The 26753-nt window shown below is 32.6% G+C and overlaps 1 protein-coding gene across 7 annotated transcripts in view; it reads right to left on the bottom strand.

Moving 5' to 3' along the window:
- The window catches only part of NBEA (neurobeachin), a 683633-nt gene that overhangs the window by 439214 nt on the left and 217666 nt on the right, over nt 1–26753 (bottom strand). For 4 of the 7 annotated variants that reach the window (XM_035003558.1, XM_035003556.1, XM_035003555.1 and 1 more), the window contains exons 19-28: nt 25477–25558; nt 24486–24609; nt 23468–23660; nt 20104–21120; nt 17876–18093; nt 14349–14502; nt 8291–8299; nt 5758–5938; nt 3632–3762; nt 398–505 (exon numbers count right to left, since the gene is read on the bottom strand). In XM_035003558.1, the coding sequence (XP_034859449.1) occupies nt 398–505; nt 3632–3762; nt 5758–5938; nt 8291–8299; nt 14349–14502; nt 17876–18093; nt 20104–21120; nt 23468–23660; nt 24486–24609; nt 25477–25558 (2217 nt within the window). The remainder of the gene's footprint in view (nt 1–397; nt 506–3631; nt 3763–5757; nt 5939–8290; nt 8300–14348; nt 14503–17875; nt 18094–20103; nt 21121–23467; nt 23661–24485; nt 24610–25476; nt 25559–26753) is intronic. The other 3 variants (XM_035003560.1, XM_035003559.1, XM_035003554.1) reach the window with 1 other exon arrangement.

Below are 26753 nucleotides of genomic sequence, written 5' to 3' on the forward strand. Positions count from 1 at the left end.
GCCAGTAACACCTTAGTGAATTAATTCCTTTTATCCATAGTACAAGGAACGTTGATAATAACAACATAGTACCTAGAAATGGAGCAAGGAATACAAAAGAGAAAAGTAGGTGATTCAACACAAAGTGAATCATAATTTTTCAAGGTTATCCCCAGTCTTAGCATACACACAAACTAAATCAAAATTTTACATCACCTAAAAAAATGACGTATCAATAAGCTTTCAGAGAAAGCAAAGGCTCAATCATCCTATAATCAGAAGTATGTCCTAAACCTACAATTCTTGACATTAGGACATTTAGTTGTACTTGCAGCTTTCTTATAAAATTTAAACTTTTTTACACAAATGATAGTGGAAGATTTTTTTTCCTGGGAAATCAAGCAGGTATATAACTTACCACATCCCGAAAGACGACAGCACGAAGGCGATTAATATCAACATCCTGAAGAAGTCTATCAGGATCTTTAATAGGAGAAAGGTTACCTGGAACACTTTCTAATGGAGTCTTAAAAAAGAAAGAGAATTGTTAAAGAGAAAATAGCATAATACAGAAACTAATATAGGAGAGTAATTTCTAGTATCTTTAGGCATTACCTCCCCATCACTGAGTAACATTTATTGACAAGAGCACTCTATGACAAGACACTTCTTCTGTTCTCCTCTCTGCTACTGTCACAGTTTCACCTACTCGTAGTGTTCTTGTTCTTCATCACCACAGCTACCACAATAGACTCAGAAAAGTAGTAAGACTGACACGGAAAAGAGACTGATCTTGGACTTCAGAGGATTTGAGCTCAAACTCTGCTGTGTAACCTTGGACTTGTTACTAAAATTTTCTGAGCCTCACTTTCCCAATCTCTACTTAATAAATCTCTTTGAGTCATTGGGTTCATTTGTCCATCATGCTTTTATAACATACGAGATTACTACATTACATTGCATGAGATGTTATATGCATAAATATGTTATGACCTACAAAAACCTAAAAAAGGTAAACAAAAAAAAATGCAGTCATAGCCTTAATATTAAAGCTGAAAGACATTAAAGATCATAACGACCAAAAATCCTTTTTAAAGTTGAAGATACAAAACCTTACAAATTTTAAGTTAATGTCTCACATAGCAAACTAGTGAGAGAACAAGGTTCCTTGAAATTCAGTCTAGTACTTTATCACTTATACAACATTTTAAGGATTGTGTGGATTAATTAGGTCATATACACAGAGTACCAAATACAATTCCTGCAAATAGAATAACTTGTTACTCTAATTAAAAATAAATAAACTTCCTTCTAATCTTCTATACACTTCAATTATGATATTTCACTCTTAAATTAAGATGTTCGATTCCTCTGCAGCACAGGATAGTGAAAAGAATACGGCTTAGTTATTTGGTTTCCATTATAATTCCACGACTTACCAGGATATGACCTTAGGTGAGATATTAGCCTCTCTGGACCTCAGCTATATCATCTAAATAATAAGCTAATAATATTTATCACAGGATGATTAAAGAAAATAACACACTGTTTACAGCAGAGATGAAAAGGACACAATTTACAGCACAGATGAAGAAATTTATAAATATTTGAACTTACATATATCATTTTACATTTTATAAAGTATTTCCATATCCACAATTGAATTTGATCTTTATAAAGACTTTTTTATGGGTAAAGCTCTTTTTTACAAAGTATAGAAAGTGAGGTCCAATGAAGATGTATGACTCAGGCAAGTCTACACAGATTAGTATTCATCAAAATTATCTATGGTTCACTTACTAAAATCACATAAAAATGCATAAACACAAGTAGAAAAAAAAAACTCTCCCTCGCCAGGTCCACTGACTCGCTTTCTTAAAATGTGTTTTCTTACCAAGTCCACTTTTCCCCTAATATTTCTGCATCTATAGCTTATTAACCATTTTTCATTGCCAAGGTTCTTGCTAAAGAGACAGTGCCTAGCTCAACTAAATTACTACAAAATTCCTTCACATTGGACTTTTCTCTCCATGTTCTGCAATCAGAGTAATAGTTAGTTTGACAGTCTTGAAAAGTTCCCTATTATCTAGTGAATTCATTGCAGACACTTTAAGATCAAAGCTCTCAAAAATACTAATTTATTTATTCATTTCATGAGTATATAGACCTGCTAGAGAGAGGAAGGGAATTACTATTAATTGAAAGTTCACTGTGTGTCAGGAATTAACTAAGAACTTTAATTACTGCTTTTCATTTAGTTCATAGAAACACCTTGTAAATTAAGATTTGTATCTATTTTAAAGCCTGGAAAACTGAGGCACAGGAGACTAATTTGTCTTGGGTCACAAAACTAGTTACGGGGTAGAGCCAGCATACAAACTCAGACCTGTTTGATTCTAGAGTTACTGCTCTTTGGACAGAGTACTGCCAGTGTTATATATACAGGCTCTGGAATTACAAAGATGGATAAGATATGTACATACCTTCAAGTAACTTACAGTCTACTATGCCTACACAAATAACATGAGGCATTCTTGCTGATGTGTTCATATTTAATTTTCTAAGCAATGGAGAACACTTTGGAGACTTGTTAGCAATAAAATATGGTCTGATTATTATAGGAATGTTTTCTGACAGAATTGAAAAAGAGGCTACAATATATATTAAATATATGGTTGTTCTGTTTGAAAGTTACAGAAGTTTGAAGCCATAGAACTACTTAAATGAATTAAACTTCTATTTCAAGTCTTCACTTACTGAGCAGAAAAAAGGTTTGTCAATATCAAACATCTAGTTACAAGTGTAGTGTGTGATATGAGACATACAGGGTCTTATGAAAATATCAAATAGAGGAAACTACCCTAGACTGGGGTGGCAGTAAGGGTATCTGAAAACATTTTCCCCAAAGAGTAGCACTTAAGCTGAAGCCAAGAGTCAAATGGATTTTAACTGGATGAAAAGTTAAGGATGGACCCTTCAAGCAAAGGGAACCTATGAAAAAGTCTGAAGACAAAAAAAAAAAAAAAAAAAAGATTCTCTGATGAACTAAAGTCTATCATGTGACTAAAATGGCAAAAGCAAGGGGGTAAGAGGATAAAGCTGCTGTTGGAGAAGTAAGCCAGGGTCAGTCATGCAGGACTATAAAAGTCATGTTAATAAAACTTTGATGTGATGCAAAGGGTCAGTTAAACATGTGATAAAGAGCTAATTTAAAATGAGATTTACTGGTATATTCCAAAATACACTATTCATTCATTTCCTGGGCATTCAATAATATTATGGGAGTATCTATCACCAAAAACATATCCACTTAAAAAGTATAATTCATATATTGAGCTCTGTGAAAATATTTAACTATGAAAAACAGTAATAACTAAGAACTTTCAGAGCAATGTGTACTGATATCCTTACAAAAATCCTATGAAGTAGAATTATTAGTACCTTCATTGAATAAACAAAGAATGCAAGTCTCAGGTTAAATAATCTTGGTAATACAATTATGAAGAAGAAAAGCCAGCACCGAAGAAGCCTACAGCGGTCTGATTACCAAATCCTTTCTCTTTCTTTACACAATACCATGTTACTTTTTTCTCAGACTTAAAAAAACAAATTTTAAGGTACATTATATTTAACATAGAAAATGTTTAATTACCTTTGAAGATGCTGTGGCGGTCACACTTTGGGGAGCTTCCTGAGGTTTACTGCTGCCATGGGAAGATTTGCTCCCCCTGTCTCTCTGTCTCTGCCGACATTCTAAACAGTTTCTCACAGCAACACAACAAACTATTTAAAAACCAAAAGCATATTATTAATATAAGTTCTTGACTCTGATATGTTGAAAAGAGTTGCTAGCTTTTTTTTTCTTTCCCTTTTCTCCATTCATTATTCCTAAAACCAACTAGAACAAATATTTTTAAAAATTATGAAATACAGTAATGAAAAGTACATATAAAACATGTGTAGTTAAAAAATAAAAACAACACACCCATATACTACCAATCAGCTGCAGGAACAGAATATTACTGAAGCTCCCAATATATCCCTTCCTAATATATCCCCCCTCCATCGTTTAAAATCCTGAATTTCACAGATCAATAAAAACTTTTGAAACTTCATATTCACATTTGATAAGCTGTTCTGATTGACAAGACTTCTTCAGTAACATGACTACTTGGTGACTAACTGAGCACAGCTCCCCATTTCAGGAAGTGACAGAGCACCGCAGTGCAGACAGTCTGAGTCCCAACACCCACCTTTCTGTGTGGTGGGAAAGTCTACAGCCCTGTCAATAAGCATTCCACACGTACAAGCTTTTCACTTATTTACTTATTTTAAAAAGTCATATAGTAATAAACAGTACAGATTCTGGAATCTGACCACCTGAATTTTGCTCCTGGCTCTGCCCCGTATGAACTATGTGATCTTGGGCCAGCGGCTTAAACTCTGTGTGCCTCAGTTTCCTCATAAGTAAAATGAATATAAACATAGTAACCTCCTTACAGGACTGCTGAGAGTTAATTGCATTAATATATTTATAAAGTGCTTAGAACAGTAGACAGCACATATTGATATATAATTGCTTTGTTATTATTCACTTATAAAACTTTCCTGTAGATGACAAAAAAACAAATTGGCTAGGAAATACTGGGATAAAAATGAAATTAGCAGTATAACTTTGAAATATATTCAGAAATAAAAGCTCAGAATAACCAAATAAATGCTGGTTTTAAGATACTGAGGTACTTAAAAAAATTTCTCTGTCCCAGAGTTAACTCTGTCAGCTATTGTTAATTATCAATGGATATGTCCATAGCGGCCACAGTAAATTATGCCACACCTGTTGATTGTCAGAGAGATGTTAATGTGGTCAATTTCTCCATTAGAATGATTATGAAATGATTCCACTTAACCTGCCCATCTTTAAGAAATACAAAAGGAAAAAAGTAGGTTTCATTCCATCATTCTTAAAGCAAGTTATTATTCCTGCCTTGGATCAGAACAATTTATCCCCTGAAACTATACACGTGTAGATTTTTATATAATTTTTAAAATTATGGTTAAAAAGAGTACACGTCAGAAACTTCTTCCTATGTAATGCCTTACTTTCTTGTGTCCTACTCATGCTCTAAGGCAAGTATAAAAACGATTGCTTGCTGGTCCCTTGTAAAGTCTAAGTAGTATAAGTAAATTTCCCCTTTAAGAAAGGTAGGATATGTAAGAATGGATGTAAAGAGATGGACTAAATTTACTAAGAGTTTTCAATGCTAACTTTTCTTTGCAACACAGGGTTGTAAATGAACAGTATAGTAAAGTAACGTTTGTTAGTGTTAACTGCTTACTCTGAGAAACAATGACATTGGAATAGTCAGTTTTATCCTTTGGCATTCTGTGTATAAAAACTATGTCACTGGTCTTCCAACATATTTGTGGGTCAGGACAACTATCTTCTATATGCGTTTACCAAAACAGGAGTCCTAAGGGGATTTACATTAAAATCATGTCAATGAAAAATGTTACAGTCCTATTGATTTTGAAATAATTCAAAATATATTTGACTTCATTTCAAATTATAATCCATTAAAGATGATCAATTTCATGAAATCTCCAATGTGATGATAGCACATTTTTTTTAATTTAGTAATTCTCAAGAATTACAATGTAATCTCTATACAACATAATCATTAACTTGTATCATCAATACTTTACGTACCACAGAGCATCAAAAAACTAAACTGTAGGTAATTATTTAACATGCACCATTATTCTTAACAGACTTACCTAACCTTAGGCACTGTCTCATTAAACCTCCAGAAGACATGTTTTTTTCAGCTTCAATCTCACTAAAATTTAGAGAGCTGGCAAATACAAGTACATCAACCATAGCCATCAATCGGCTGAGGAAAGTTACTGCTGTCTCAGCTGACATGCCTTGTGTCACTTCAATATTTTCCAATTCCGTCTTTAAAAAAGTAGAAGATTTAAGTCTTGTTTAAAATTTGGAAATATAATACATATACATACATGCTACAGGTAAACAGTAGTTCAGCATATCTAGTATATTTTCTAAACAAAATAAATTATAAATTATAAACTGATTCCACATATCAAAAGAACTGGTTGTTAAATTTAATTAGTTTACCTATGAATTATCCTTGAATAAAGGAAAAGTCCATTTTTAAAATGAAGGATAAATTTAAATGTCTCACTTACAAAACTATATTCCAAACTTAAGATCATTTCATAAAGATATTTAGGAATAATTACACATCTATATTTTACTACTTTTGTCTTATTTTATTAATAAAGATATAAAATAGATACTTTCCTAAAATCTTCACTCTCATTTATTAAAAGATATGCTTTAACTTCTCTTTAGTATAAATGCGTGATGAGTAATAGTAAAGATATATGGCACTTCCAATCGGCATCAAAATGAGACAACTGTTAAATGAGAACACATAATGATTTCTTACCCATTTCAGAATAAACTAAGTCACTAGGTATCTCATACATACAATAAAAATCTAGGGTAAAAATAATCAAGAAAATCACTAATTCCTCTAAAGATATTAATTTGTGACCTATAAGACACTAGCAATAAGAAGCATCAGTAACATTCTAGTTAGGTACAACTATACTTTCACTAAAATATTGTCTATGATAAAATACAATTTCATGCTTTCAAAGGGAATGTCACAAAGTAGTATTTCTGGAGATGTGTAACTTTGTATTTTATAAGCAACAGCAACATTTCTTATTTTAGTTTTCATTCTGTATTATATAACATTTTAATTATTTTGGTTCATTATAACTAGGCCTCATTTTCTCAGTGCCACAAGGGGCAGAGAAAAGTAAGAAGTGCTTTATAAATAAAAAGTACTACTGCTTAAATTTTCTGAAAATGGGCACACTAGCCATATTGATTAACCTTACTTCTTTACCAAATGATAAATTCAACTACAACATAAGCATATATTACAGGTATCTACTCCTATTTAATGTTCCATTTTGATATTGTTTATGCCCATCAGTCTACCTAAACAGATTCCTGCTCACATTAAAATGGAAATGTCAGCAGGAAACACTGATAAAAAAAACCAAAAACAACACAACTCTTAAAACACTTCTTGAGCACAAGATGGATAATAAAAATGATAGGTGACTACTGCAAGCACTATATAACTAAACTCCATTCTAAATGGAGTATAAAATGTAACAACCTTTCTTCCTTCCATTTAAAAGCAAAATAGTGTTAAAACCATTCTCTCTAAAATGAGCTTGAAAATAGACAAAAATTTGTTTTCAATTGTTGATTTACATTATGCCAATTCAGTATCTGTGGTCTAAAGAAATAATTCATTACTTGGATTTCTTAAATACAGATTCCTTATTTCCTAGCACTTCATTGATATACAGCATTATTTCATAGCATGAATTAAAAATCTGTGATTACAACACAATAGTTCATATTAAAAAGCAAAAAAAAAAAACTTTACATAAGAACTCTTTTAAATCTCAGTTAATACAAGTGTCTATAATGGAATGGAAGATCTGGCCATTGCTTAGGTCTATCAAATGTTCTAAATAAATTTTCAAAAATATTAGAATTCTATAATATCTATAGATGCATTCTCAAAGAAATTCATCATTTTGAATTACTCAAATTGTAAGATTTATTTATTAGTTATCACTTTATTAGTTAATGGTCTTATTTTCATGTCTTTTGTGGTCTACTAGGTCTAAACTTCAAAATATGTTTTCATTTTTAAATGACTAAATTACATACAGAAATTATTAACAGAATTATTAATCAGCCATGTAATTTGCCAAACTGTTATTTTTGACTAAAGAAAATAAAATTTTAAAAAGCATTCTTAACACAAAAAACCAAAAAGGGAGTTCTTAATTAATTCCATATAAAAGTAATTTATAATTTTGCTGAAATGTTATATAAACATTATAACATACATTTAACAATAAAGATCACTCACATATGATTATTATTAAATCCTAAAATAATATATATCCCATCCAATTTCCTTTCATTGGAACCAATTAACATCTGATTGTACATATGAATGAAATTTGTTTTCATTATATTACAATAGTTTAGTCTAAAGGTTATTGTGAATAATAATTCATCAATGCATTGAGAAAAAGTCCTTTTAATTAATATTTTAAATATACCAAAGATAGGTCTAATATTAAAGATGGTATGGAAACTCAAAATATAACCAAGTCAAAAATTTCATAAATAAGCAAAAATAAAACTGAAAACTGAAAACCTGAAAATTACTGAAGTAATACTAACCTTAGAACCCTGGACATGCATTAGACAAAACAGACAACAGATCAAAAAAGTACAAGAAAAGGAAATTATTAAAATTAAATAAAAATACAATGTAAAATTGAAACACAAAGTAATATATTAAAAATTATATTTATTTTATTAGAAGCAAAGTTCTTAGAAGAGATATTCCTTTTATAAATTACATATGATTAAGATTAAATATCAAATATTTAGACTAATGTTTATTTTATTTCATTAGAGTAACTCTGCCCAAATAACATATAAATTATTTATATTTATATAGTTCATATACTAAAATTATGCATATTCTATTTTATAAAATAAATATATTTTCCTAGCAGATACCTAAGGAAGCATTTTAATAAATAAACTAATATGATGTCTCTGTAAAAGCCCTAACTCAGTACTGGGTTAGGCAGGAATGACTTAAGGAAATAAACTATTTATACCAACCTTCTAGAATTTTCATTAAGGAATCATGTTATAATTTGTTTTTTAAAATATTTGGAGCCCTTCCTATAGATCAAAATCCCAGGAGTCAAAGAATAAAATACTGTAGTGATTATAACTTAAAAACCATTTTCCCTTGCTAGAAAAGAACTTACTGATACACTAATGAGGCCTTCATGTGAACTAAGCTAACTATATAGATATTATACTAAATTTCAGAGTCTTAACTAAGAATTATATTCAATATATTCAAAAGTGTGGCTAGAATTAAGTTTCACAATTAAAGTCATCAACTATTCTTATTGTCTGATTTTTGACAACAAATATATGTGAGCATAAATTTCAATAAACACCATTTTCATGGTACACTGTATAGAAAATGCATAAAAGCCTCCTGAGAATACTACAGTATGATCAGTATTATGAGACAAACAAAAAAATTAGTAATTTAGTAATTAGTAAACCAGTAATTAGTAAATTAACTCCACATTCTGATAATGGTAAGGAAATACAAACTAAATTTAAGATCTTGTCATCATTTTTTTGACAGAAAATATTGCTCTTCTTTCATGATTATGAAACTATTAGGAAAGCCAGAAGTATCAGTCACTATTATTTTTTTAAATAGACAAATGACACTGAATTAAATTCTAAACATTCAGTGTTTTGGATGGTGGACCAAAATGATCAACTTAAAATCACAAAGTGATTATGCAATTTGTATTTGATCCATGTTCTTTGCTTCTCTTCATTTTTTTTCCTACAACTCCTTGCTTTCACTCATGACCAACTTGTACAACATATAGAGAATAAAAGAAAGGGTTCAACTGACTAGTCATAGAAATACTAACTCTAAAAACAACATCAATAACAACAAAAATAATTCCTCTTTCTAAAACCAAAGATTGGTCAAACTGTATACTAAGAAGTTTAAAATTTTTCCCTGGGTACTAAAGTTAAACCCACTGGTTTAATTTATAGACTTGAAACTATTTTTGTAATTTATTTTCTATGCTACATAGGACTTTAAATAATCTAGGCAAAGCTAAAATTGCAAAAAGTCCTGCTTCTTCAATGAATATTAAGTTGAAGGGGTTCACTAATACTGTATATGTATACTCTTTTTTCCTTAAAGTTTCCACTGAAATATTACAAGTAACATTAATCTAAACAATTCAACTTTTCTTACATGATACTGCAACCAGCAATACACAAATGTTATCCTTAGTGGAAATCAGTATATGCATATGAGATCCCAAAGCAGAAAACAGACCACCACTATGCCAATCCCATTGGGATAGCAGACAAAAAGACTATACCATGTAAATCTTTTGCCATCAAAATGAATCACCCATTATAAATAAATTTGCCTCAGATACCCTATTTTAGAATTCTGAATATGGCAGATTATTTTATAAATGGGAAAATTACTCTATCATGACACAGATCTGAATAAACAGTTCCGAAAGGGTACTAAATGAAGGAAACATCAAGAGCCTTCTCCATCTAATGAGCTTTACACTTATTACTTATCCTAATTTTCACAAACTCCCTGTTAAATAAGCATAATTAACACCTTTTCATAAATGAAGAAATTGAGAGTAAGGTCCTATCTAGTAAGTGGTAGAACCCAGATTAAAATACAGATTTATCTCATGCCAAAATCCATAATCCATATACTTTATATTGAATCCTAACTTCAAAAAGATTGTGTCTGAATCTCACTGATGATGGGAAACAATTCTGTTTTGATGAAAATGAGATTTCCATACTTATCTGAGATCCACACTTATACTGAGAAATGGGAAAGACATATTCCTGACCATTGAACTACATCTTTTTAAGATACTACACAGTCTTGATTACTGTGATTAATATATAATGATTCTTTCAAAACGGTTTTAATTATCCCATGTGAATTTTTTAAAAAATAGTGTTTATAACTATAAAAAATTTTGGTGGGATTTTGGGAGGAACTGTGATACATCTAAATATCAATTTGGGGACAAGGGTTACCTTTATTATGTTGAGTTTCCAACCCATAAACATGGTATAGTCTCCATTTATTTAGACCATCTTTGATTGCTTTTACAAGTCTTTTGTAGTTTTTGGAATAAAAATATCATATATTTATTGTTATATTAAAACTAAGTATTTCATATTGAGTGATTACATATGGTACTGTATTTTTAATTTCTGCGTCCACATGTTCATTGCTAGTAGAAATAAATACAACTAATATTGTTGGTCACCTTGGTAAAATAGAAAAAGAAGAATACGTAGCATTCTATTTACCCTCTCAAAATTAAATACAATTTCAATATTAGACATGTCAAATGCTAAAAAAAAAATAGTATGGCTGAATGTGAAATGTTACATATCTTCTAATAGAACATAATGACCACAACGTTCGATGAAATTGTTCTAAAAATTAAACTAAATATTCAGTAAGTCAAATTCAAGTTCTTGTTTAATAGGAAATAATGAGTTTATCTTAAGCTCTAACTACTGAATTTTCAATGGTCAGTAATAAATAATAGCTTTCACTAAAACATTATACTATGACATTTGTATTTTATGTGAGGATCATGCTCTAAGTCAGCGGTCAGTAAACTATGACCCATAAATCAATCTGCCCCACTGCCTGTTTTTATAAGTAAAGTTTTATTGAGACAAACCCACACATTCCTTTATGTAACTGTCTATGGTTGCTTTTGCAGAATAGCAGAGTTGAGTAGTTGAGACAGATAGCATGTAGCTCACAGAACTGAAAATATTTATCATCTGACCCATACAGAAAAAGTTGGCCAGTCACAGGCATCCATCATTATTCATATTTATTCATGCACATATGCATTTAATGAATATTTTAATATTTAAAATATCTTAAATATTTTTAAAACTACACAAACCTAAACAAAATCATGAGATCACTCAAACATCAGTATCAAATGTTTCTCTCTTCATGTATCTAGGATTGAAATTATAATGCCACCTACATGACAATGTTTTCTTCTGCTAATCTGTATACTGTCAATGCTTCCTTTTTCACTTTTGGATTTTTACATGTTAATTCTAAGTCAAAAGCTCTTTATATATGCAGTTCTAATTGTCTTCTTTATTTAATCTCCTCTTTCCCAACTTTCTCCCTCTACTACATTACAATTTTTCACAGGAATGTTACACAATCAAGTAAGAGAAGACAATACTCAGTAGTCAGCACCAATCATGGTTCTACCAGTATAAAGTGGGAAAAAACATTCTGGCTGTTTCTTTTAAGGAAGCAATTTATTCCAAGAACATAATCAGCTATTGTATACCAGGCATAGGTACAATCAGTTAAAGAACCAAAATGACAGAAATATAGAGAAATAGACAATGAAAAAAATTTCTACAACTGAATGAATTCCTAAGTCTGTTAAGAACGTTGTAGGCAAGGGCACCTGGGTGGCTCAGTTGTTAAGCGTCTGCCTTCAGCTCAGGTCAGGATCCCAGGGTCCTGGGATGGAGCTCCACAGCAGGCTCCCTGCTCCGCGGAGAGCCTGCTTCTCCCTCTCCCTCCCCCACCTCAGGCTCGCTCTCTCGCTCTCAAATAAATAAATAAAATCTTAAAAAAAAAAAAGAGTATTCTAAGCAATAAGTAGTTTCAAATTGCAAAATATAGTGGTCCACACTGCAAAGGTAATAATTTTGGAAGTCAAACCTCAAATGTCAGTATCTTTATTATATATTCATTACAAAATAAAAAATAAGTAAATTTGGGCAGTGAAATAGTATGTAAATCATAACATTTATGGACAATTTATTTTAGTAATTTCATATTTTCTCTATCTTGATGGAGATCTTTCAGCTTTAAAATTTGGAAGACTATTTAGTAATATGAGTATTTCAAGCTTATACAAATTTTAATACCTACTACTAATTTTATATAGAGGTCATCTTCAGTTCTGCACAAAATTTTAAAATAATACTATAAAATGAATTTCAATATAACCTTTTAAAATTTCTTGATGACAAAGGATTATTCAGAAAACATTAAAAAATTTTATATGATGAAGAAAAATGTCAGGAGAGAATATTGATATTTTTCAGTTTTTAATGTATAGAAGGGAAAAAACCCTCCGTTTCAATATTAGAATTCATTTTGGAAATCATACACAACTCTTGATTTACCTGAATTTGGTGTAAATCACCAGGAGAAATCAGAGATTGAAGAGAAGGGATGGTAGGTACAATAATCTCACAGGATATCTACACTCTTCACATGCCATCAACTATTTTTCTTCCTGGCTCCATTTCCTTGCTTAGCTGCTAATTTCATTAAGGCCCTAATAATGATGATCTATTTGCTGCTCTCCTTCTTGAACTAGCCTGCTTCCCTTGTCAACTTCTTGAATAAATTTATGGATGAAATCGAAGTGTACATGCCTGTGAGGGGGGAAAGATGTTGGGCATACAATCTTTTGCTGCCAATATTTAAGTTTCAGTTTGGGGGTGATGGCATTGAAAAAACTATAGTGAGAAAAGGAATCATATAAGAAAAGCTGGTTAATAATGAAATAAAGCCAGAGATTAATTTGGAAACACTGCTCCACCAAGTAAAAGACATCTTAACAAAAGAGCAGGTTTCTCTGTGGAGAGAGCATACCTTTTGGGTTCATGGATTTGTTTCCAATATGGTGGCAGGAACACAGTCAATATGCGAAGTAGAGTTCTACATTCTTTCCTATCTGGGCAGGCAGCTATGGAGTCTTTTTTTTTTTTTTTTAAATATAAACCAGAAATTTTTTTAAACTACAACTAAAATATAAAGTTAACATTGACCTATTATATTTTAAACATATAGTTAATATTAAATGACTTTAAAACTTAATATATTTCAATGTTTTATCTAGAAAGACAGCTGTATCTTTTTAAATAAATGTTGAACTAGATAAATTCACATGCAAATGCTATTACAGCCCATATGTCTATAAAAAGTTTTTTGAGTTTTTTAAGGATTATGAAATTGTTCAAATAGTGTAAAAGTGGTATGTTATTTGTATTTTTTCTATCTGAGGTGCCTAAGTTTTAAGTAAGAATTCATTAATTTGGTTCCGTTTTGGAAGCAGATTGCTGGCTTCAAGATTAAATCTCAGAGAACAAGAATGTAAAAGTCCCATATATAGTTTAAAATAATATTAAGTTTAGAAATAATATTTCAAGCAATTCACATGAGGTTTTGCATATCTAATGATTTTTTTCTAAATTTAGATTTATGACTCTATTTACTTACACAATAACCATGTGCTTGTATTTAGAATTTCAAGAGTAATAGAATAAAATTTTTTTTTTACCCTAATATATATTTGAAGAAATAGGCAATATATGGGAAATAAAGTTAAGTCATTTATAGTTTTGGCTCTCCTTCAAAAGTATTCATCAAATCACCAGAGAAATATTTTCACAGACACACATGGCTGAAACCCAACACTGACAAAAAGAAATGGGGAGAAGTTGCCTTAGGTGAACGTATCTCCTTAAAATCTGTTTACAGTAGAGAACACTGCTGACAGGCTCTAGTCAGGTAATTACAAAATACACCACTAGATGGAAGCAAAGTACTTACAGTTGGTGATGTAGCAGCAGAGAGCAAAGGTAAAATTCCTCCACAAGCAATAATGATGTTGTCTACCATTTGGGAAATGAGGTGAATTGTGTTATGTACAAAAATAATATTTTCATTACTATTGACAAAATCCATTACAGACTTTGTGGAATGACTAAAAGAGCAGAAAAACAAAACACAAATGAACATTTTACCTTATGAAGTTAACTTTCTAACATTTATAAAGTAAAAAATATTGAAGAGTGAGGCAAATTTAAAATGGAATTATTAGAAAAGAAAATAATTTACAATTGAGATATCATACTACCGAAGACTTAACATTCATCCCCGCAGGGTTTCTTTGTACCCAAATGTATTAACTCATTACTGGGTTTCTGCTTTAAAACTACAGTACGTGTTTATTTTGTGTTGAAATCAATTTTCCTTATTTACCATCCTCAGGTACTCTAGAACAACTAGATAGTTAACTCTAAGTTTACCTTTCAGGCAGTTTCTGTTTATCACCAGATTGCAGCCCCACCTGTGACCAGCCATATTGAAAATGTATACTGCTAGTCACAGAAGTAACATGATAGGGAAATAGAAATAAATCAGCAAAAATTCAAGGACTTATTGAATAAAAGGAGGAAAAATATCTTAAAGGTCAGCAGTGCAGCTTTTCCATACAAAACATGCAACTTAGATACCCAGAAAAATACACTGCTTTAATTTGATGTCTGTCAAGAATATGAACTGTTTTCTAATGGGAAAAAAAGAGATTACTCCATGATCAACTGTTCTTTTTTGTTCAATTTTAATATCTCAAATTTGGTCTGTTTTTCAATTTTGAAGTTCCACTTTTTCCTTAACATCCCACAAACAGCTGTAGACATGAAATGGTGTCCACATGTCAAAAAGCTCATCAAGGAAAGCTGCCAGTTGGTTTCCGTACGGATGCCAACAGCCAATTCTGTCAACCAAAAGGTTCAATTTTATGAAAGACTGAAACAAAAACTCATCCAATTTTTTTTTTTTTTTTGAGAGAGAGAATAGAGAGAGAGCACATGAGAAGGGGGAGGGTCAGAGGGAGAAGCAGACTCCCCGCTGAGCAGGGAGTCTGATACGGGACTCGATCCCGGGACTCCAGGATCATGACCTGAGCCGAAGGCAGTCGCTTAACCAACTGAGCCACCCAGGCACCCAAAACTCATCCAATTTTTATAGGAATTCAATGGTATCTGGTATGTAGTGGCTACTCCAATGTTGGAAACAAGGCAAAGTGCTATAGGACTTAAACACTGTAACCGATCCAGTCAAGAACACAGTGAAACCAACTGAGGCATCATTCACTCCAAGGACTCAGCATTAGTTCACTAGGAGGGCTGTGGCCACTTTCTTCTGTGTGTGAAGTTAAGTAATGTTCACAATATTTACAATAAGAAAAAGATCTTCCATTGCTCATGATGTATCTTACTGATAGCAAAAAGAATTAGTCATGCTTCTTTTCATATCACATGACGGTGGCAAGACGAGAGAGAACATGATTATCTAACACTGGTTAAGGATAAATTCTCTGAAGAAAAAGCATCAGCAACTGAATGGAAGGCCAGATATCAGTTCTTCTTTAGCTGATACTCAATCTTTAGCATGATCAATTTTAAGTCAATGATTCTCACTCTTTACAAATGTAAACTATCATCTATGACATCTTAGATGTCAAGATGTTTGCCCAATCCTAAAAGTAAGTGCTATCTTTTAAAAAATTAAATTAGGATCACCTGGATGGCTCAGTCGGTTAAGCATCTGCCTTCAGCTCAGGTTATGATCTCAGGGTCCTGGGATGGGCCCTGCATCAGGCTCGCTGCTCAGTAGGGAATCTGCTTCTTCCTCTCCCTCTCCCTCTGCCCCTCTCCCCTTTCCTGCTTGTGCACGTGCTCTCTCTCTCAAATAAAAATAAAATCTTTTAAAAAATTAAATTACGTAAAATTCTGTTTGGGGAATTTTATGACAGCTCGTGAAAGAGAACAGAGACACATGGTATCTATGTATATGTTATGTTTCCATCATATGTTAAAGGAAGGAAAGCTGAATATCTCTCATTTGGGGACTACTAATAATTGTAATTAATAAGTTACACTATATATCTCCATTGATAGTCATGTTAACAGTAATGTATTTCATTGTATTCCAGTTTCCTTATTTAGCATCCCTAGGTAATTTAGCAAATAACAACACTAGCAATGGAAAGACCATTGTTTCTATCACATGAGTAGCCTAAGGACAAACTGATCAAATAAAATTAGAAGTAAAAACTTTCTGTAGCAGACACTGTTTTCCATAATAGTTATTCCTTCTTCCCTGCTAACACAATCTAGATTTTGTTCTATTGTTGAGCTAGATCAGGTATAGGAAAGGTTGGCTTTATTCCAGCTACTAGATTATTAACCAGTATTGCTCTAAATAGGAGAGTCATTATTAATAATCCCATTCCCCTTTGCTGGTGATTGACTGCTGGCACATAAGAGGTAAGGGGGAGATTTCTTGAGGGGCTTCTTTTAGAAAAGAAGAAAGGAGGGGAGGGTAAGGAATGGGAAAGGGAAAAAGTAGAGGAGGAGGAGGAAGAAACAATGGGGAGACGAAAAAAGAGGAGAGAGAGGAGGAGGAAGGAGAGGGAAAAAAGGAAGAGGAGGAATGAAGAAAAGGATGAAGGAGGAAGAAGAGCCCCTGCCTTCTAGTTTGGGCAAGTTTCCTATGTTGAACTGGTGCTGGGAGCTGAATCAGCCACCTTGAATCTCAGAAGGAAAATTAGGCAAAGCCTCCTTCAGTCCAGAGAAGACCATGCCACTGATTGTTTAAGTCAATGACAGTGGGGTTCTCTGTCACAGCCATCAACTTCCTAATTTATGTGCATGCACACATAAATGACGTACTCTCATAACTGCTTAATTTGTTGCATATTTGTTATTAGAAAATTAACTGAAAGTGAGGTAAGGTAATGATTTAATTTATGCAGACTTTGTTTTCCTTAAGTGATGATTTAATTTATGTAGACTGTTTTCTTTAAGTGATTATATATGAGCTGATACCAACTACTTTAAGGGTAAAGGCTCTAAAAATAGATGTCATAAGGTGATTTTAAATTCTATTTTAACACTACATGTTATAATCTTATTACTAAGAATATATTTAGTATATGGTATTAATTTTAACAGAAGAATAAAAATGTGGAAACACCTTTGAACCCAAACTGAAACTTTTTATTGTTGTTGCTAAATCTCTTTTATATATAGAATAGGCAAAATTTTGCTTTTTAATTGTCTTAAGCCTAAATTCTTGGACACCTTTTGACTTGAGCCCTAGGCCTTATAACCTGTGTGAAAATATTCAAGTTTCTATATAAAATTTCAATATTGGATTACTTTTAGTAAATTCAATTTGTGAGATTATTCAATGATATAATTCCCTTATGGATCAACTGATGTCACTAATTTAAAATACTCATTTTCTTCAGTGAAAGTTGCCTTATTTAAGAAAAGAAATATTTCTACCTCCTCCAAACATGTACATCTGTTTCTAATGCAAATAGTAAATCGGTGAGAAGTCGCTGGTGCATTGGAGACCATTTAAACTCAGGAATACGGAACATTGTAGTACGTGGGCCTGGGCTGAACTGGCGCCGCTGTTCCTCAGTCATCGGCATTCCTCGAAATCCTAAATCAACGCGGAGATCTCTGTCTTGCTGTGTAATAGACCGGCCCTGAACAGCCTAGAGAAAGAAAAGGTGAACTTTTGTAGACTGCAAGAGAAATTTTCAAAATTTCTTTTGTTTCAAAAAGAAAACAGAAAGTATAATCAAGTGAGTGAGTAAAGCTTTGCATATGACTTTGGTAGGTTATGTATCTTACATGTATTATTCATCTGGTGATTCCCTGGACAGAAACCTTTTTGAGCTGAAGAGGATACTGTTATTACTTTTATTTTGCTGTTTCAAAAACTATGCAAGGTAATCAAATACCTCAGGTCTAACACCAAAGTTCACACTGAAAACCAAGTCCTCTTTACCCCTGTTTATGGAGTCTTCATATTAGACCACATTTCTTCCTTAGGAAAGTGAGCATATAACTCACATTGAATTGTACTGGATATATATCATCAACTAACTATAATTGGAAACACAAGATTAAAAAATATTACTTGAACAGATTCAGGTTAACTCAAAGTCTATTTCACTCACAATACTTCAATTTAGAAAAACAGTACATTTATTTGATAAGTTAGAAAACCAGAAAGTACCTACAAACTCTAAGTGAAAACCAGGCAAGCCCAGTGATTACCACGTTCAATAAACAATGCACCATGCTGGGGCGCCTGGGAGGCTTAGTCGCTAAGCATCTGCCTTCGGCTCAGGTCATGATCCCAGGGTCCTGGGATCGAGCCCCACATTGGGCTCCCTGCTCAGCGGGAAGCCTGTTTCTCCCTCTCCCACTCCCCCACTTGTGTTCCCGCTCTCCCTATCTCTCTGTCAAATAAATAAATAAAAATCTTTAAATAAATAAATAAATAAATAAATAAATAAATAAATAAATAAAAACAAGGCATCATGCTTTCCTTTCTTTTAAGTCTTTACCTAATTCAGTATCTCCACTCCCTTCCAGTTATCACTGTGGTGCAACTGCCACAAAAGGTGGAAACTGGCAGTTAATAGAGAAAAAATAAAAATACCTTTCCCATACACAGAAGATACTTTTTGTTTCTGTTTTTATTTTCCAAACACAGAATATATTATTAATATTGTTACTAGAGTACAAAGACACCAGAAATGTATGGTTTACTTTTTATAATATAATTCTAATGGAAACATGTTAATTTTATCTTTGAGGACATTAAAAGGTGAGTGGAAAACCTGGAGAAACACCAAAAAACAAATCATTAAGTGTAAAATTATTTTTCAACTCCTAACCATAAGGTAATTTAGCCTAGAAAACAAGGAAATAGTCTTAAAACTCAAAGCTCCACAATTAAAATTCATATCAGAAAACAGCATCTATTTTTAGCTTTATTCTGGTGAGGCCAGAACTGCAGCACTAACGTTTCCTCACCGCCAGGCCTAAGAGTCTTTAATTTCCTCATAACAGATTCCTATCCAAGTGGTTGTAAAGAAAATTCTCACTGCTAATAACTGCACATTTTCTCAGCCATATTACCTACCTCACAGGGTGATTGTGAGGATTAAATCTGAAAACATACAGCACAGTGCCTGGAACACAGTAGGCACTTGATAAATAACAATTCCCTTTCCCCTTACCCTTCATTTCATTTATCTGTTCAATCTGGGCTCTAAGTCCTCTTTTCTATAATTCACAGAACAAGGTTGGGCCTGAAGCTTTAAAAGGTTAATAATCAAGTATTCAGAATGAAGATCTTGAGTACAAAATGTATAAATTTAGTCACAGTGTCATAACCTATTAGAATGGGTAGAGCCCGTAAAGGTCACATTTTAATCGAGTACAACCTCTTGTACTGTCTAAGGAAATTCAAGGCCCAAAGAGGTTCAGCTAAGTTCCACAGACAGATTGTGGCAGAGTTGGAAATACAATTCAGGTATTTTAAATGTCTCTTATGTATACTACCACACTATTTGATTCCATAAATTACTATAGCACCATAATTAAGTATAAACATGGTGTAGCTGGTAAGAAATGACTCTTAACTGCTGTGGTGCTATCAACTCATTATCTGTTCGAAGCATTTTTAGAACTCATGTAGGGTAACTCACTTGCGTTGTAGCAGTGGTCTGGATTTTTCGAATTTCCTTTCCTGATTCTTTGCCATCGTCAGATCTCTCAGTGTCTGAAATTATACTTCCTGCATCAATATTTGGTACAATTTTGCTACCAGATGACTCAGTTTCCAGAGTTGTAGCGGTCATTTCAGCATACTCTAACCCTTTAGAGGATGACGCTAAGTCTCTTTCAGAAATACTGCTCATTCCATCTGAAGTTGTATGGATTTTGAACTCTTTTTCTTCTATTATACTTGATGTACAACTCAAGTCTACACTACCAGTCATGTGAGCAAGCAATCCAAGATCATCACTAACACCAAGATGTACTTGTGTATCCTGGATATTTGGAATAATGTGATTGCTAGAAAGTTCAGGAAGAAGTTTCTCCTCCTGTTTGGGTATTTTATCAAAGAGAAATGACGTACTACTATTAGGAAGTTCATCTTTCTCATCTGCTAATGTTATCAATGGACCGTTATCCTTTTCTTCATTTTTTTTAATGATACCAACACTTCCATGTACATTGTTCTGGAGTTTCTCAACAGCAGCACTATATACATTATCCAACAAAGATTCAACCTCCACAAGGGCACCATTCTCTCCACCTACTAAAGTCTCTGGTGATAAATCCATATCATCAAGCTTTACTTCTGTTGCTTCTACTTTCTCTGCTTTTATATCAACTAAAAGATCATGCACTTCCACATGTACACCACTTCCCGGTCTATCTGAATTTCCAAGAATATCATCTGACACTTTTGTTGACATGAGCAAGTCTCTAGTATCTGTGCTGACAGGGTAATCTGTCTCACTTTCTGGACTCTGGCTTTGTGAAAGATCTTCTATCTCTCGAATTTCCATTCCACCTTTTGCTCCTGTAGTCTGTGATGAAAGACCAGAGATAGTGCTCACATTCCCTTTTTTTCCCTTTTTAATGTTTTCCTCCTCTTGTCTCTGATATTCTTCATACATTTTGGCTAGGTATTCCTTATGTGCTTCATAAGTGACCTTAGGAATAAGTGAAGAAAACATTAAGGCATTTTATATACGTACCGAGAAGAAAAAAAATACAAATAAAGTTATGGTAAAAGCAAAAATGGTGTCAAAAATTTTAAGATTTCAAATAATTTTAAGATAAGTTCCATTAAGTAACTGGAAATAATCATCAAAAATAGATATGACTTATTAGATGACTTGTAAACTAACAACATTAAAGTTTTAAGTACAGTAATCTTTTCTTTTAGATCAAGTATTTCAATGTTACTCTAACCTAATATGCCAGTTGAACTTCTACATATTTGAATTCAGCTAAAACAGAAAATCAGCTAATAATATATAATATCCAAAGTACTATTGCTATATCAGTTTTCACCATCTATTACTCACATGTGTGCCTACTTCTAACTAAGATTTTTAAAAAATCACACATATCTATAAATATATACATTTTTAAACTATTAAAACATCACAATTTTATCTTTATATAAGCTACTTTAATTGGTTACTTTATATAAACTTGTTTAATAATAATTATGATGGGGGCGCCTGGGTGGCTCAGTTGGTTAAGCGACTGCCTTCGGCTTAGGTCATGATCCTGGAGTCCCTGGATCGAGTCCCGCATCGGGCTCCCTGCTCGGCAGGGAGTCTGCTTCTCCCTCTGACCCTCCCCCCTCTCATGTGTTCTCTCTCAAATAAATAAATAAAATCTTAAAAAATAATAATAATAATAATAATTATGATGGGGCGCCTGGGTGGCCCAGTTGGTTAAGCATCTGCCTTCAGCTCAGGTCATGATCCCAGGGGTCCTGGAATCGAGCCCCACATCAGGCTCCTTGCTCGGCAGGGAGCCCGCTTCTCCCTCTCCTCCCCGCTTGTGCTCTCTCACTATCTCTCCTTTTCTCTCTCTCAAATAAATAAAATCTTTAAAAAAAAAAAGAATAATTATGTATTATTTCATAAAAATGTGATGTTTTTTCTTATAAAATACTACTTTAAAATTTGTTAATGTAATGATAAAAAATGTCAATATATTGTAAAATGTAAGTTTTAATAGAAATAAAAAATTCTACTAAAATTGAAAATAATAGGGGCGCCTGGGTGTTTCAGTTGGTTAAGCATCTGTCTTCAGCCTCAGGTCAAGATCCTGGAGTCAAGGGATCTAGCCCCTAGGCAGGCTCCCTGCTCAGCAGGGAATCTGCTTTTCCCTCTCTTCTGCAGGTCCCCCTGCTCATGCTCTCTCTCCCTCTCTCTCACTCACTCTCTCTCAAATAAATAAATTTTTAAAAATCTAAAAATAAAACTGAAAATAATAAAGTTCAATAACTTTCCTTATAGGCACATATTATATTGACTTATACTTAAATGATAACAGGATTTTATGTTGAGAGGGACCTTCCTTTGGAGATTACCTTGATACAAAACCCCTTTATTTTACAGAAGAGGAAATCAAGTCCCAAATGTGGGGGCTGACAAACTATGGCCCATGAACCAAATCTGCTTATCACTTCTTCCGGTAAGTAAAGTTTTATGAGAACACAGCCATAATCAGTTTTTTACATATTGCCTATGGCTATTTTCACACTACATGGCAGAGTTAAATAATTGCTTCAGAGGCTGTACAGCTCCCCAAACCTAAGAAATTTACTATCTGTACATCTTAAAAACATTAAAAAAAAAATGTTTCTAACCCCTGCACAAAAGGACTAAATGAATTTCCTAAAGTCATAAAACTGAATTGTGGCATAGACTGGAGTAAAAGCCAAACTTCTGACACCCATGCTTTTTCTATGACACCACATAATGAGAAATCTTACAGAATCTAATGTGTACACAACTGTTACTTTTAACCCACTACTTTCTCTTACCAAGATGAGATAACATTTAAAATATAAATATATAGATTCTTAGAATTAAAAAGATAATGCAATTAAAAATACCATTAAACAATTATGATTCACTTGGAAATAAAGGCAATTTCTGACTACTTTTAAAAAGTCTTAAAATGTATATTTCAGAGTGTATTTCATGAAATATTCTTTTAAGAACCGGTAGGTATGTTTTAGGTAAAAGAGCTATTGACTCAGACTCAAGCTATAAAGTATATGTGGGGTTACTTCTGGGGTCTAAAATTCATAATTCATAAACCTGGGGTTTCAATTTAATGATCTATAAAATATTTCATGCTCTAACAGTTTACGAACAGAGAGAAAATAAAACCAAAAACAAAAAAGGGAGAAAGGTGAGATAAAGGAATGGGCCATAATGTAAAATGCCCACAAGATGGCACCAGATGAATGTTTACAGCCATTCAATCCACAGCTGAAACACAGATTATAAATACTAAATCTCTTGTTACCTTGGAATGGGCTATTGAGAGCGTATCCACCCAGACTCTCCATCCTCCCCATTCATATTTTATTGCATGATACAACAAAATCCGGAAGATATTGTAGACCATCTCGGTAATCTTCTGTTCCTCAGAATTTTTAGGATTGATATAGCCAAGAGAAAACATCCAATCCTGCCACACTGAACACTGCAATAAGCATCTAGTGGGAAAAAAACTCATTAAAAACACCTAGTTTATATTAGAATTTACTATTTTGAAATTTAGATAAAGAGTGAAAATATGATCTGACCTAGATAAAGCAAGATGCACAGTCATTCTGCACATTCTATATTCTATACCTGGAATGATTTCCTCCCATTTTTCTACCTGGAAAAATCCAAATTATCATTTCAAATTGGTTTCCTAACTCTCCCAGTCAGATTTAGCTACCGTTTCTTTACTCCCTCATCATATGTACCACTCACAATGCACTTAATACATAATACATTAATCATTGTTTTGTTATCTTCCCCACTAAATTGTACCAAGACTATATACTAAGACAACCTGCACAGCACAGTACTTTATACATACCACTCAATAAATATCTGTGAAATTAAAGATTCAGGAAGCAACCATAGCCTTAGATTGTATCCCATGTCTTAGCTAACCAGCTCAAAAATGCCATGACAACAATCAGTTACAGACAAAAACTGAGAAAAGCATAGATGAATATGAGCAAATATATGATTACAATAGACGGGTGTCACCAAAAGGAATGGTGAATTTTAAATAAGGGTTTGTGAATATGTATATTCACAGAAACGATTAAAATATAATATCCACATAATCAAATAAAAACATAAAAACAAATACAAATATAATGAATGTAGATTATATCAAAGAAACATAAAATGCCTTTTCTCATAATTATAATTATTTAGCAATACGGGAAAGATTTGACAAATGTTTTGAAAGAGATTGAAGATAAAGGAGAGGAAATAATTATGGAATAAGGTTTTATTATGGTACTGAAACTGCTTACCTTCTATTTTCACGGCTGTTACTGAAAAGTTTTATCATGTCAGATAAAAATAAACGACGAACTTCCATCAGTTCTGCACTTGGTGTAGAATTTTTTAACAGAGTTGCCACCACCTTAAGAATCACTGTAAATGAACAAAAAAAAAGAGGTCAAGACTTATAACTGCATCATATCTTCCACTCAAAAAGTTTTACTCATTTTCAACTTAGCCTTATGGTAGGCGAGTTAAAAGTACCATAAACTATGGTAATCACCGTAATGATTGAGATGGTTATGAAAAGTTTTGATTTAGTTTTCCATTTACCACATTACTACTACATTACAATAAAGAATTGCTGTTCGGGTAGTATCAAAAAAATAAGAAATAACAAGTGTTGGTGAGGGATGTGGAGAAAAGGGAAGTCTCATGCACTGTTTGTGAGAATGCAACTTGGTGCAGCCACTGTGGAAAATAGTATGAAGGGTCCTCAAAAAATTTAAAATAGAATTATTGTTATGATCCGATAATTCCACTACTGGGTACTGACCCAAAGAAGATGAAAACACTGATTCTAAATGATACATGTACCTCTATGTTCACTACATTATTTATAATAGCCAAGATATTGAACCAACCTAAGTGTCCACTGGCAGATAAATAAAGATGTAGTATATATACACAATAGAATATTACTCAGTCATAAAAAAGAATGAGATCTTGCCTTTTGCAACAACATGGATGGACCTAGAGGGTACTATGCTAAGTGAAAAAAGTCAAATACCATATGGTTTCACTTACATGTGGAATCTAAAAAACAAAACAAATAAATGTAAACAGACTCATAAATACAGAGAACAAACAGGTGGCTGTCAGAGGAGACGGGGGTAGGAAGATGGGCAAATGAGATGGGTGAAGGGAATTAAGAGGTGCATACTTCCAGTTACAAATTAAAAAGTCACAGGGATGAAAAGTACAGCATAGGGAATATAAAAAGAATTGCTGTTTGCTCACTTGGATTCTGAATTTTCACTGTAGAATCTGGCTCTGGATGTGGTTTGTGTACAACTTGAGTACATACTTGCTCTGTCAAGATCTGAAAGATGAAGAATTTGAATTTCATTTAGAAAATAATTTAAATCATAATTTCAAAATATACAAAGAATCTGCAAAAACTGTCAATTCTGTCAAATTCAAATGAAATCCTCTTCTAAAGGGTCTTCCAGTCATTCTATATCTTCTAAACTCTTTAACTCTTTAGTTTCCAAATTTTATTTATTATGGATAAAGACAAAAAGAACCAATATCTTTAGTAGGAAGGATTAATTAGGAAATCCAAAAATTTATTCTGTTTGAAATACCTTCACAGTACACATCCTTAATATACTTACATTATGAAGTGTAAACATTACTCTTTATGTCATCATTAATAAAATAAACCTCTGAAAATAAGTAAATAAAAAAAAATGTCTGAGCCTGGGTCCTAACTTCAAAATGAAGTGTGACAAGGGAAAAATCTTTATTAAATATGTGGCTCATTGTCATTTACCCATGAATTTTTCTTTAAACTTTTTCCAAAAACAAAAATGACAAAAAGTTGACCAAATGAAAAACAGAATTCTAAAACATTTTCTAATTTTTCAGTCTCTATGAGTTCTGGATTCTTACACATCTTTTTTACTGTTATATTCCTAGCAATCAGCACAGTGCCTGACACAGTGCCCGTACTCAAACATTTGTGAAATTTAAGAATGGATAACTGAATTATATATAAATAATGGATACTATGACTGTTCACTGTGTATACCTCTATTCTCGCAAATATAAAATATCCAGTGAGACTATACTTAATAAAGATGTAATTTTATACTAGTGATTTAATTTCCTGTTTAACTTAACATACTAAGTTCTGAATGAAACTTTTAGTTCAACCTAAAGTAAGGTACAAAATCTGTGCATAAACCATAAAAGTTAGTTGAGAGCCTAGTTGTACATAGCTATTTTGTAAAAGTTGGGGATGGAGAAAGTAATCATGAGCCAGAGATGATCCCATCTGATTAGAAAAAGACCACGACATCCACCAGCAGTGGCATTTTTCTGACCTTTCTGCTCAGACTTGAGAAAAAGGAAGAAAAAGAAGATAGGAAACTGACTTATTATATATTAGGAATGTTTATCAAAAAGGTATTGACTTGAAATAAAAGCTAACCTATTACTAAAATGATAAATATAGGGCATAAGACCTTTACTTTCACTAAACACTTTGTTAATAATAAACAGTGCCTCAGAAT

The sequence above is a fragment of the Mirounga leonina genome, unplaced genomic scaffold (genome assembly GCF_011800145.1).
Source record: "Mirounga leonina isolate KUSES-001 unplaced genomic scaffold, KU_Mleo_1.0 Mir_127, whole genome shotgun sequence".
NCBI classification, from domain to species: Eukaryota; Metazoa; Chordata; class Mammalia; order Carnivora; family Phocidae; genus Mirounga; species Mirounga leonina.